Source organism: Mirounga angustirostris, unplaced genomic scaffold (genome assembly GCF_029215605.1).
Source record: "Mirounga angustirostris isolate CCGP_5_RB_7025 unplaced genomic scaffold, mMirAng1.0.hap1 SCAF_3, whole genome shotgun sequence".
In the NCBI taxonomy this organism is placed as follows: Eukaryota; Metazoa; Chordata; class Mammalia; order Carnivora; family Phocidae; genus Mirounga; species Mirounga angustirostris.
The window spans coordinates 169,410,888-169,424,758 of NW_026991711.1; the positions used below are offsets into that span (position 1 = coordinate 169,410,888).

General features: G+C 37.3%; 1 protein-coding gene across 1 annotated transcript in view; it reads right to left on the bottom strand.

Moving 5' to 3' along the window:
• Nucleotides 1-8,796: 8,796 nt before the first annotated feature.
• Nucleotides 8,797-13,871, bottom strand: part of ACADL (acyl-CoA dehydrogenase long chain) — a 44,041-nt gene continuing 38,966 nt past the window's right edge. Inside the window, exon 11 of the mRNA XM_045868076.3 lies at nt 8,797-9,849. Within this exon, the coding sequence (XP_045724032.1) occupies nt 9,756-9,849 (94 nt within the window). The 3' untranslated portion in view covers nt 8,797-9,755. The remainder of the gene's footprint in view (nt 9,850-13,871) is intronic.

The window sequence follows — 13,871 nt, forward strand, 5'->3', positions numbered from 1 at the left end:
ACAACTCATCTCCCTTCAAGAAAGAACTTGCCTCTTTGTTGTAGGGAACAGTTAACTGAGCCTCTAGCTGTAGTAGCTGTAGGATCCGTATTAGCTTTTGAGCTGAGGCCACCCTCTTCCCAGGCAGTCCTTGGACAAAGACTGATGAGGGCATAAGAAACAGGGGCTGACCATTTAAGACAAATGTGGGACTCTTCTAATGGGCAGTCTTTACTCCAGAGTTCCTCACTGGACTCTGCAAGACTTTGTCAGATCTGCTTTATGGTCTAAGACCTTGCCCAGTGACTTCCCCTTGTCCAATGATGTCCTTCCATTTTCATCTTTCACAGATGTTACCTCTCAAAAAAACCTCTTGCACTTCTGTCTCCGCTTCTGATTACTAGAGGACCCAATGCACACAGAGACTAACCAAAAAGTTGATGAAAAGTTCTTCTCTATGAAAGTTAATCAATGCAAAAGGAGTTAAAAATTACAAAATCATCCTTTACAACTCCAAATGAAATCATAGATTTTATAAATAATTATCAGTTGGATATTAAAACCATTAGCTAAAATGCTGACAGGGAATTTTATGGAAGTATCAGACTAGTACTATCTGAATCCACTGATCAATCTCAGTATCTCTAAAAGTAAGACAACTAGATATTAAATGCCTCCTTGTGCAATGCAATGGAATATTCACAGCACCATTTATTAAGTTTTCTAGGCAAAAATATTGAGCCTGAATCTAATCAAACCTTTTGCTCTATCAGTTTATAGGAAACATAGGGACTAAAGGAACAAATTAAAAATCACCATGAAAGATCAATCGGGAAAATCAATAATGGATATTCTACAAAAGAAATGACTAAGTTTTTTCTAACAAATCAATAGCATGGAGGAAAAAGAAATAATCCCCAACTCATTTCTCAAGGTTAGCATTACCATAATAAAACCAGGCAAAGACAGTTCAAGAAAAGAAAATTAGAGTTAAATTTTCATATATTCCTTATGAAGATAGGGCAAAAATTCCCAGTAAATTATATCAAATAGAACCAAGCAATGTGTAAAAATCATAACATACAACGACCATATGGGGTTTATCCCAGAAATATGAGGTTGGTTCAATACTCAAAATACAATCAATGTAATCCATAATATTAATAATCCAAAGAAGAAAAACCATATGATCATATCGATTCATGTAGAAAAGCATTTGACAGAAGTCAACATCCTTTAATGGTAAAAACTCTCATCAAATTAGGAATACAATAGAACCACTTAAACCTGATCAAGCGCATCTACTAAAAATCTACTTAAAATCTGTATTTGATGTGAAAGCTTGAATGCTTTCCCCCTAAGATCAGAAATAAATAAGAAGGTCCATTTTCACAATTCCTATGCAATATTGTAGTGGAAGTCCTAGTAAGTACAATAAGAAAAAAAGAAAGGTAGGAATGAAGGGCGGGAGGGAGGAAGAAAGAAGAAAAGAAGGCAGAGAAAAGAAAGGAAGGAAGGAAGGAAAGAAGGAAGGAAGGCAGGCAGGCAGGCAGGCATACAGACAGACATACAGGTTAAAAAAATAAATAGGGGCGCCTGGGTGGCTCAGTTAGTTAAGCGACTGCCTTCGGCTCAGGTCATGATCCTCGAGTCCCTGGATTGAGTCCCGCATCGGGCTTCCTGCTCGGCAGGGAGTCTGCTTCTCCCTCTCCCACTCCCCCTGCTTGTGTTCCCTCTCTCGCTGTGACTTTCTCTGTCAAATAAATAAATAAAATCTTAAAATAAATAAATAAATAAATAAATAAATAAATAAATAAATAAATAAATAAAACTGTCCCTATTCATGGATGACATTATTGTCCATGTAGAAAATCCCAAGGAATCTACAAAAAACCCCCCAAAACAAACAAACAAAACGAAAAAAAAAACCACCCCTAGAATTTATAGATGACTTTTAGCAGATCATAGGATGCAAGGTCAACAAACAACAATCAATTATATTGGCAACAGAAAACTGTAAGCCAGGGTGCCTGGGTGGCTTAGTCATTTATGCTACCAACTCTTGGTTTCAGCTCAGGTCATGATTTCAAGGTCATGAGATGGAGCCTCGTGTCAGTCTCCATGCCTAGCTGAATATTCTCCCTCTCCCTCTGCTCCTCTGCTCCCTCCCTAAAACAAAAACAAGAAAAACTGCAAGCCAGAATTAAACATCAATACAATTTACAGTACCCAAAAAAAAGAAAGAAAAAGAAATTGTAAATATAATGAACACATATAGGATCTCTACGTTGAAACTACAAAATGCTGAAGTAATAAATCAGAGAAGATCTAAATAAATTGAGTCATTCCCATTCATGATTGGGAAGGTTCAACATAGTAAATATGGCAAATCTCTCTGAAGTGATTAACAGATTTACTGTAATTCCAATCAAAACCCTAGCAGGATGTTTTATAGATATAAAGTTGATTCAAAAATTTGTATGGAAAGGGAAAAGGATTAGAATAGCCAAAACAATTTTGAAAAAGAAGAATAAAATTAGAGGAATCCCATTATCTGATTTTTTTAAATTTTATTTTATTGTGTTATGTTAATCACCATACATCACATCATTAGTTTTTGATGTAGTGTTCCATGATTCATTGTTTGCATATAACACCCAGTGCTCCATTCAATACGTGCCCTCTTTAATACCCATCACCTAAGGCTTTCCATAAAGCCACTCTAAGGCAAAGAAGGAGATATACAGATCAATTAAGCAGAACAGAGTCCAGAAACAAACCCACACAAATATGGTTTAATTGATTTTTGACAAAAGTACAAAGATAAGTCAATGAAAATAAAGATATTCTTTTCAACAAGTGGTACTGGCAGAATTAGACATCTACAAGCAAAAAAATGCACCTTGACATAAATCTCATACCTTAGAAAAATTACTAAATGGAACATAGATCTAAATGAACAATACATTGTTCACATGCCCAGCGTGGAGCCCAATGCAGGGCTAGAACTTGTGACCTGGAGATCAAGACCTGAGCTGAGATCAAGAGTTGGACCCTTAACCGACTGAGCCACCCCGATACCCCTAAATAAAAAACATGAAGTACAAAATTCTTAGAAGAAAACAGGAAAAAAACCCTTATGACTTGAGTTTGAGCAAAAAGTTCTTAGATATGATACCAAATTCATGATCCATAGAAGAAAAAATATATCAGTTTGAATTCATCAAAATTAAAAACTTTAGCTCTATGAAACCCATTTCAGAACTAGCTACAGATAGGGAGTAAATATTTACAAATCACGTATCTGACAAAGGACTTGTATCTATTGGGGAAGTGCCAGAGCCTGACCACCTTGCATATTGCCACATAGACCGCATAGGCAAGGCTTGAACAGCGGCTGCATCTTGATAGAATGCCTTGTGATCCTCCTGGAACATGAGAGCATGGGAGACGTGAGAGGGGCGGCTACAAGGCCATTTCTCACTGGCCTCCCTATCTACCCAGGAGGCTGTCATGAGGCAGTGCTCATAGTTTCAGGGTTCTTATGGGGTCTGAGGCTTTTCTGCCTCACAAGCATTAAGGCACATGTACGGCTGTAAAAGTGATGAGCAGCACCGTGGAATGGAATCCTCAGCAAGAGTGTCCCATCATTCCTGCTACAGTCATCTGGCCTCTTTTGTTTCAGTGCCATCCCACACAAAGGCCACAGAGAGCTGGTACCTTTAAGCTACTCATCTTTTCACTCTGTGTAAACAGTAAACGGAGTCAAAATTTGTTTCTATGTAAACAGTAAACTGAGTCAAAAATTGTTTCCTTACAATGAGGTTGGTTCAATACTCAAAATACACTCAATGTAATCCGTAATATTAATAATCCAAAGAAAAACCATATGATCATATCGATTCATGTAGAAAAGCATTTGACAGAATTCAACAGCCTTTAATGGTAAAAACTCTCATCAAATTCTGAATCTGTCAGCATGGTTTTGCCTTGTGCTTGACAGTATCAGAATATATAAAGAACTCTTAAAGCTTGACATTAAGAACAAGCAACCCAACTACAAAATGGGCAAAAGATCTGATTAGAAAATTCACCAAAGAAGATATGTGAAAAGAAAATAAGCACATGAAAAGCTGTTCGATATCATTAGGCATTGGGGAAATGCAAATTAAAACCACAATGCAATACATACTATTAGATTACTACATTATTACTACATACATATTAGAATGACGAAAATAAAAAATACAGTGCTAGAGAAGATGCAGAGCAATTGGAACTCTTACGTTGCTGGTGGAAAGCCAAATGGTTCTGGTATTCTGGAAAAGCAGCTTGGCATTTCCTAGAAAGTTCAACATTTACCTTTATGACCTAACAATTCTCTCCAACTCATTTCCTGGGTATTTAATCTCAGCAACCAAAATGTCCTTACGCAGGTGAATGAATGAACAAACTGCAGTATATCCATACAGTGACATACTATTTAGCACTAAAACAAGGAACACCCTATTCACACAACATGAATAAATCTTAAATTCATTTTACTAAGAGAATGAAGCCATTCTTGAGGAGTTACATACTCCTCCATTTAAATGACAGTCTCGAAACGACAAAACTAGAGTAACAGAACAGATCGGGGGTAGAGGTACAGAGAGGGTGTGACTATAAAGGGCACAAGGTATTTTGGGGGGGTAATGGAACTGTTCTGTATCCTGATTGTGGTGGGGGTTGGATGAATCTATTTACATGCTAAATTCAGAGAACCAAAAAAGGCAATTTTACTGTATGTATGTATATCAAAAACAGGCAAGTTTGCTGTATGTTAATTAAAAAAATAAAATTTAAAAAGAAAGAAAAAAGAGAGAAGGGAGAACAGTTATAAAATAAGAGATTTAAGAGACAAAAAAATGCAATTTGTGGACCTTCTTTGGATCCTGGTTTGAGCAAACCAACTACAAGAGGCATTCTTTTTTTTTTTTAAAGATTTTATTTATTTATTTGACAGAGAGAGACACAGCGAGAGAAGGAACACAAGCAGGGGGAGTGGGAGAGGGAGAAGCAGGCCCCCCGCTGAGCGGGGAGCCTGATGCAGGGCTCCATCCCAGGATCCTGGGATCATGACCTGAGCCAAAGGCAGACATCCAACGACTGAGCCACCCACACGCCCCTACAAGAGGCATTCTTGATACAACCAAGAAAACTTTAATGTTGATTTGGAAGTGTAAGTTAAATTTATTTATTTTTTATTTTTATTTTTTATTTTTTAAAGATTTTTATTTATTTATTTGACAGAGACAGAGACAGCGAGAGCAGGAACACAAGCAGGGGGAGAGGGAGAAGCAGATTCCCCGCCGAGCAGGGAGCCCGATGCGGGACTCGATCCCAGGACCCTGGGACCATGACCTGAGCCGAAGGCAGTCGCTCAACCAACTGAGCCACCCAGGCACCCTAAATTTATTTTTAAAATATGATGATGGCCTTGTGGTTATGTAAAAAAAATCTTCATCAATTAGATATGTATTCTGAGATACACATGTATGAGTGAAATAGGATTAAGTCTGGGATTTGCTTTAAAATAATTGAGAAAAACAAGTGGAAGAGATACACTGGCAAACGTGGAAGCTAGTGGTTCATTATATGATCTTTACTATTTTTGAGAATGTTTGAAGTTTTCTGTAATTTTTCTTAAAAACGGGAAATGAGATTTCAAAAACAGAGTAGAACTTCCTTTCCACATTTATTATAAAGCAGTAGACATGATAGGCCTACTGTTGGTTTCCATCTCAATGTCAAATCTTTCCAATGACTCCGAATAAATAAATGCTGCGTGTGCCAAAAATGATACTGCCCTAGGGGGGCGCCTGGGTGGCTCAGTTGTTGAGCGTCTGCCTTCTGCTTGGGTCATGGTCCCAGGGTCCCAGGATCAAGCCCCACATTGGGCTTCTTGCTCAGCGGGAGGCCTGCTTCTCCCTCTTCCACTCCCCCTGCTTGTGTTCCCTGTCTCACTGTGCCTCTCTCTGTCAAATAAATAAATGATCTTTAAAAAAAAAAAAAAATACTGACCTATGGAAAAAAACAGTCTCCTAGAAATCTTACACCTTGAGCAATAAACTCCTAAAATTACTAGATTAGTAAAGATTTGCAGTTAGATTTTCAAATAGCATATCAAAACAGCTTCTTTTATATATTACCATTTTCAATGACACCATCAAAGAAATAAAGGGTGAAAATTTTACAGCAATAATTATGATTCTAAAAACCTCAGCTAAAAAACAAAATTACTCAGGCTTTTTGATTCTCATTAATTATTTACACAGTGTGGCTCTCTTGCTGTGTTGGTCCAGTCTGTTCTTTTGAGAATTATTATTATTTATCGTTTCTTGAGCACTTAGCACAGCGTGATATACATGATGAGAAATTCCCTCCCTAGGGGATAACAATCAAAACCACACAAGCAAAACACAAAGATTAGCTATTTAAGAAATGAAAACTAAATCAAAGGTTAAGAAACACATTCTGAACTCCCCTTTTTCTTGCTTTCAGCTTTAAGCCCATGATAAAACACATGCCTCTTTTAGGGGCCCAAAAGAAGAGTGAAGTTGCCAAGACAAAAAACAAAACAAAAAAACAACAACAAAAAAACTGGTTTAGGAGATAGAAAAATCCTAGACATTATTCCAAGAAGACATCCTGTCTTAGAAATCCTTTCACTCTCTGAGATATATAAATTACCAAAACCTATTCCTAGCTCTAGTGGACTGTAATAGCTTTGTGTGTGTATGATTTAGGTCTTCCCAGCAGACTTTTCTGTTCCCTTTCTTTTTTTTTTTTTTTAAAGATTTTATTTATTTGACAGAGACACAGTGAGAGAAGGAACACAAGCAGGGAGAGTGGGAGGGGGAGAAGCAGGCTTCCCGCAGAGCAGGGAGCCCAATGCAGGGCTCAATCCCAGGACCCTGGGATTATGACCTGAGCCGAAGGCAGACGCTTAACAACTGAGCCACCCAGGCGCCCCTGTTCCCTTTCTTTTGATAATACCACTCTTGCTTCAGGAACTGCCTCTCCTGTATTCCTGATGAGACTGTCAATCATAATGCACCTTTCCTCTACCTTATAACGACATTGTTCTGTAGGCTGTAGGCCCAGAGAAGCCCAAGGTCATTTTTACAGAGTGTGCAATGAAATTTCCCTACAGGGTCCATTAGACCCATTTGCAAAAAAATAAATAAAGTAATTGGTTATAGTTTAAGTGCTGGCAGTCCTAAGCCCTGGAATCAAGCCTCTGGGACCCTAGTTCCTATAGTTGTTTTAGATTGTTGAACTACTCCACAATCCTTTTATATTTATTTACTTTGGGCGGGGGAGGGGCAGAGAGAGACTCTTAAGCAGTCTCCACGCCCAGCGTGGATGAGGGGCTCCGTCTCATGACCCTGAGATCATGACCTGAGCCAAAATCAAGAGTTGGGCACTTAACTAAGCCACCCAACTGCCTCTCCACAGTCCTTTTAAGCTAGCACACTCAAGTTTATGTTCACAATAGTACGAATTAGGTTTCTTTTGTCATTTGCACCTGGAAGAATCCTGAGATATTAAAAGAACTTGCCCAAGATCCAACAGCTCCTAAAAGGTATTTATTCAAATTCAGGTCTGTCCGTCTCCACATAGTAGGCTTTTCCTACTATGCCAATGTACTTTTTATGTGTATGTTCCTAAAATCTAGTTTCTGTAAGATTGAGAAAGGAAGGAAAAGGGGCTGAGAGGCAGCGGGTCAGTCTGTCTAATCCTATATTGATTTCTGGTAATAGGGGGAGGGGAAAACTACAAATACCGTAATCTAATAAAAATTTATTTTAACCCATTTTGCACAGTATTTAATACCTATGAACAAGAACTCCAGGGGGCAATCATACAAACTTCTACCCAAGAGGTGTGGAATTCTAGGAAAGAATGGTATCAAAGTATTTTCTCTTCCCTCTGCTCTACCCAGTTGTAATGGTTGCATTAAAAAACAATACCAACACCACCAAATTAAGAAGTTTTCGAAGTTTATCAAGAATACCTCTATTTGTTTCCATTAAAAGTGTCTTTATTCACTGTTTCACAGGATTTTGCAAAAAAAAAAGAAAAAGGTACTGAAATGATTCTATCAGATTACAAATTAAATTAATGGCTGCTGCTTTTTTTTTTTTGCCCAACCAACTGAGCCACCAAGGCACCCAATGGCTTCTTTTTTGATAATAATTACTTTTAAGTGTCAAATCAAATGCTTCCTCACTTTCCTATCTTATTTATTTACTTTTAATTAATTTTTTAAAAGATTTTATTTATTTGACAGAGAGATACACAGCGAGAGAGGGAACACAAGCAGTGGGGAATGGGAGAGGGAGAAGCAGGCTTCCTGAGGAGCAGGGAGCCCAATGCAGGGCTCGATCCCAATGCAGGGCTCGATCCCAGGACCCCAGGATCATGACGCTTAACGAATGAGCTACCCAGGCGCCCCATTTATTTAGTTTTTAAAAAGATTTTATTTTTAAGTAATCTCCACACCCAACATGGGGCTTACACTCACAACCCATAATCAAGGGCTGCATGCTCTACTGACTGAGCCAGCTGGCCAGGTGCCCCCTCACTTTTCTATTTTAAATGATTTCTGTTATTGTTACACTTATCATGATTTGAAATTTTCTTGTTTATTTATTTACTTCTTTATTTGTTGCAACTTATTTGCTTATTCACATCTTAGCAGGGATCTTGCCAGTTTCAGTTGCCATCATATTTTTAAGTTTGGCTTATAGAAGACACAAAGTATTTGTTAGGTTTTTTTTTTAAAGATTTTATTTATTTGACAGAGAGAGATACAGTGAGAGAGGGAACACAAGCAGGGGGAGTGGGAGAGGGAGAAGCAGGCCTCCCGCTGAGCAAAAAGCCCGATGCGGGGCTCGATCCCAGGACCCTGGGATCATGACCCGAGCTGAAGGCAGTTGCTTAAGGACTGAGCCACCCAGGCGCCCCTATTTGTTAGTTTTTTAGTACACCGCTCCAAAATAAAGGTCACTGTTTTGATACCTATAAGGTATACCAATATACTGAAACTAAAGGATGATAAATTATTCTGTGTTCTCCTATAAATGAAACTGGGATGAAATCTGTTGAAAGCCCAGGTGTTAGTAGATGAGAGAAGCGACCACATTCTCTAGTTGGGTGGGGTTGGGCAAATGCTCAGCTTGAGTTTAGGGATTCCAGGAATCCAGTGGTTCCTGCTTCCACTAAAGCAGCTCTTCATTCATCAGCATTTCAGAGACTCTGCATAAGCTTTTGTTTGAGGAAATGATTCCAGGGCCTAAAAACAGAGTGTTTAGGAGAGGGTGGTAGAAATCATTTACATTGTATATTCTTCCCTTTCAAAGTCAATGTGCTGGAACTATTATTAATGTTACTATAAATAGTAATAGTAACAAAACTACTGCTGCCTCAATTTGAAAGCAATTATGCTTTTTTCGAGTTTTAGAGAGAATCAAACACCAAGGTTTCTAGAATCAGAAAATTTTTGCCTTTTAGCTATGTAAAAAATTAAAAGTTAAACCTTGTACTGGAGAATTTTAGAATCTTTGAATTCAAAGTTTCTCCTACCACTGTAATAATCTCATATTTGATTTCTCTTTAATAGAGCATATAAAAACATGTTTAGCGTTTCCTCCCTTGCCAGGTTGCATTTTATCTTGAGTAGATTTAAAACCAGATTAGTTGTAACAGGATTCCAGGATGTGGGCAGATGTCTATTTGTCATGGACGATATCTCTTGCAATCAGCTCCTTCATTATTTCGTTGGTACCACCATAGATTGGCTGAACTCGGGCATCCACATAAGCTCTAAATAAATCAGAAGATGACTGAGTAAATAAAAGATATTGGAAATTACAAATTTTGACTTACCAGGTAACTATTAGTTTATTTATTTAATGAAATCCGAACAATAAAAGTTCTTTATAAATTCCTTTTTTCCCACTATGGCATTCATCCTAGATTTTTATAATTATAAAATTCTATTAAGATACTGATCATCTTTATAGCTTTGTTTTAGTTTGCTTGATGAGACTGCAATTTCAAAATAACATTTATTAGTATGTTTCATTGATTTAATTTTGTAAAATTTAGCACATACAGCATTCTAAAAAAGGCTGTTTCAGGTTTAGAATGGACAGAATGTCTTAACTTCTTGTTACCTTCAATGTTCCCTTAAAAAAAGTTGAAATCTACTGGTTTTATAGGAAACAAAAGAGAAAAGAAAGTACCTATTTTCTAACATCCCTTTAGATTCCCACTACCAATGCTGCCATCAGGAGTATAAATTGATACTTTAGAAAATATTACTTCCCACAAAGTTAACAAGTAACTTATTTTTTGAAAATGGTTAATAGTCACTCCAGTAATGTATGACATTAAAATACTGAGTGCCGGGGCACCTGGGTGGCTCAGTCGTTAAGTGTCTGCCTTCGGCTCAGGTCATGATCCCAGGGTTCCGGGATCGAGCCCCGCATCGGGCTCCCTGCTCTACGGGAGGCCTGCTTCTCCCTCTCCCACTCCCCCTGCTCGTGTTCCCTCTCTTGCTGTGTCTCTCTCTGTCAAATAAATAAATAAAATCTTTAAAAAAAAAATACTGAGTGCCTAAGTCTACTGCCACAAAAAAAGAAAAAATGTTACGAGGAATTCACTTTTGGTAGCAATGATAACAACCAGGAAACTGTATAGTTGTTTTTACCTTTTCTCATCTCATTTTATCCTCCCACTTTATCCTCTCATTTTATCCTCTCATATCCTTTATCCTTTACATCAGCATCAGGGAGGATAAATATTACTATTGTTTTGCAGGTAAAGGAACTGAGTGCAGAGCAGTTATATATACATGTACTAATTAATGGTTGCTATTTATTGGTCACATAACAGATAATTAATTGGCAGGCTGGAATGAGAAGGTAGGTATCTTGCCACTTTGGCAAGTATCTTTTTTATTCTATCACAATATTTTCGTTGGTATAGGCATGCAGGACTAGTTATGAACTTTGGACTTTCCTAGTAGACAAATTCAAAGGCATTTTTTTTTTTTCAAGCATAAAATGCTTTTTGTTTTTATTTATTTATATTTATATTTATTTATTTATTTTTAAAATTTTATTTATTTGAGAGAGAGCAAGAGAGCGAGAGCACTGGGGAAAAGGGGGGGGGGCAGAGAGAGTGGGAGAAGGAGGCTCTCCACTGAGCAGAGAGCCCAAGGTGGGGCCTGATCTCAGGGTTCCAGAATCATGACCTGAGCCCAAGGCAGCCAATTAACCGACTGAGCCACCAGGCTCCCCTGTTTTTTGTTTTTAATCTGAGACAAATTAAATGTGCCAGCTCTCTAGGAAAATGACCAGTTCTAGGACTCTCCATATTCATCATGGTACCTTGCAAACAGTGAGCACTCAGTAAATATTTACGGATTTGGTGTATTACAAAGGAATTTTAGAGTCTCAATATCTACTTTTTGATGAAACTTGAAATATGAAGACATCTGCATTTTCAAATATATTTTTTCTTCTGAACAGATCCCACTGTTGCCCACAAAATCGAGCACTTGCATGTAGAGAACTTACCTAGCATTTCAGCCTACTTCAGCAATGCTTTTAGAAATTTTTGGACTGGGCTTTTTTCTTTTTTTCCACCTTAAATAAGTTCCAATGGAGTAGGTAATGACAGAGATCAGCACATCTTTTATAGGTTACTAATTAAATTAAGTCATCAGCTAAAATTGACAGAGAAAGGCAGCAGAAGGAATGTTTAACCACACAGTGACGAAGCTCTGTATCTCAGGTTGTTCTTCCTGGCAGGACAGTCTTGAAATGGCAAAGCTCAATAAGCCTCACTTCTCAAAGGCCCCAAGCCTAATGAGTAAGACTGAAACACGTTCACATGCTTAAGACCAATTATTTAAAAACAAAAAACAAATAAAAAGCGATGAAACAAAAAAGCAAAACAAACAAAAAACCCCAACAAACCCAAAACACACACACACACACAAAACAGCTTACCCCGAGGATATAAGAAACACAATCAGAATGATTTTCTCTCTCAAAGTCTGTGCCCTGCAACCACATACTGCCTAATGTGTCTAATCAGCCTTTTGATATTATCTACTATTCTCTCTTCCTGACTTATGAAAAGTTCTTTCCTCATGTCTTTGGGAAGAAAAACAGCAGTCTAGTTTAAAAGTTCGTACAATCTTTGAACTAACGAACCAGCCAAGAAGGGGATTATTATTCCTGAAAGGAAATGTAAGTCTCTCAAATTGAAACCAGGCATTTCAAGTAAGCCATCAAGCTACAATATTTGCTTGCTACTGACCTGAGGAATGGCCTCTAAGAAAACAGAGAGCAAGACTTACTCTACACTCTGATCTTGGGCTATGTGGATGGTGACTCTTCACCTCATATGCCTTTCTTGGAACCTGAACTACACTAGACAAACACTGAGCCAATACATGTCTACATTTCCAAAAGCAGTTGTAATGGCACAATCAAGTAGAAGAATATAGATATGCATTATGATTTTACTTTCTTACATTGTGAATATTGTGAATAAGATGGATTAATATTGTGAATAAAACATGAAAATGCACAGAAAAAAATTCCAGTGATGATTTAATTTGTACTAGCATAACTCAATGTTTACTTCTGATTTCATGACTATACAAAGATAAAAATATATATCTGCTTTTGATTAAGGCTCATTTGAAATAGTTCTGAAAGGATATGCCAAAATCCAAGTCCAGGGATTGACCAAAAAATAAAATAAAATGAGTATATATATGAGTGTGCGTATATATATAAAATTTAGTTACTTCATGTCTACATTCCCAAAGAAGGGAAAAGCCCTAGTTGCTGCTGAGTTTTTATAAAAGGTTATAAATTATACACACCCTGTGATTAAAGCTTTGTGAACTGCCCCAATGGCTACAGAAAATTAGTAGATTAAATCTATACTGGAGCTTCTGTTCTTAATGTAACTTAACTAAAATGTTTAATTTTCCTCATTAAAGACCATAAGTATATCAAATGTTTTCAATTATGTTTGCCAAAATGATAAATTTTAAAGTCAGTCTGAATACTAGTTTGATAATTTTCCCCTTCAGATAGTCTGTATTTAGATTAAAATTAGAATAGAAAAAGTTTTTAGAAGCCCATAGCATTCACATTCTCAGATTCAGAACTCAACTGGACTTCTCTCCATATAGTAAAACTTCCTTGAGAAAGTTTTATAAACTGAAAATATTGCTAAATAAGAGGAAAATTTGCTAGAGCAAAATGAATAATCAAATATTTAAGATATGAAAACTTTGATCCCTTTCATATTTAAGTTTTTTTTCTGAAGTGCCAATTTTTTTTTTACTTTTAAAAAGTGGTATTTTAGGGGCACCTGGGTGGCTCAGTCAGTTGAGTGTTTCTTGGTTTGGGCTCAGGTCATGACCTCATGGTCATGAGATCAAGCCCAGTGTCCAGCTCATGCTGACTTGAGATTCTCTCTCTGCCCCTCCTCTGGCTCATGTGTGTGTGTGTGTGTGTGTGTGTGTGTGCGTGCGCGCGCGCGCACATGCCCATATGCATTCTCTCTATCTAAAATAAATAAAATCTTAAAAAAAATAAAATAAAATAAAAAGTGATATTTTAGAAGACATATAAATGACCAACAGGTATATGAAAAAAATGCTCATTGTCACCAAAATCAGGGAAATGCAAATCAAAACCACAGTAAGATTCACCTCACATCTGCAAGGATGGCTATTAACAAAACAACAAAAAAAAGGAAAACAGGTGTTGAGAAGAACGTGGAGAAATTGGAACCCCTGCATGCTATTGGAG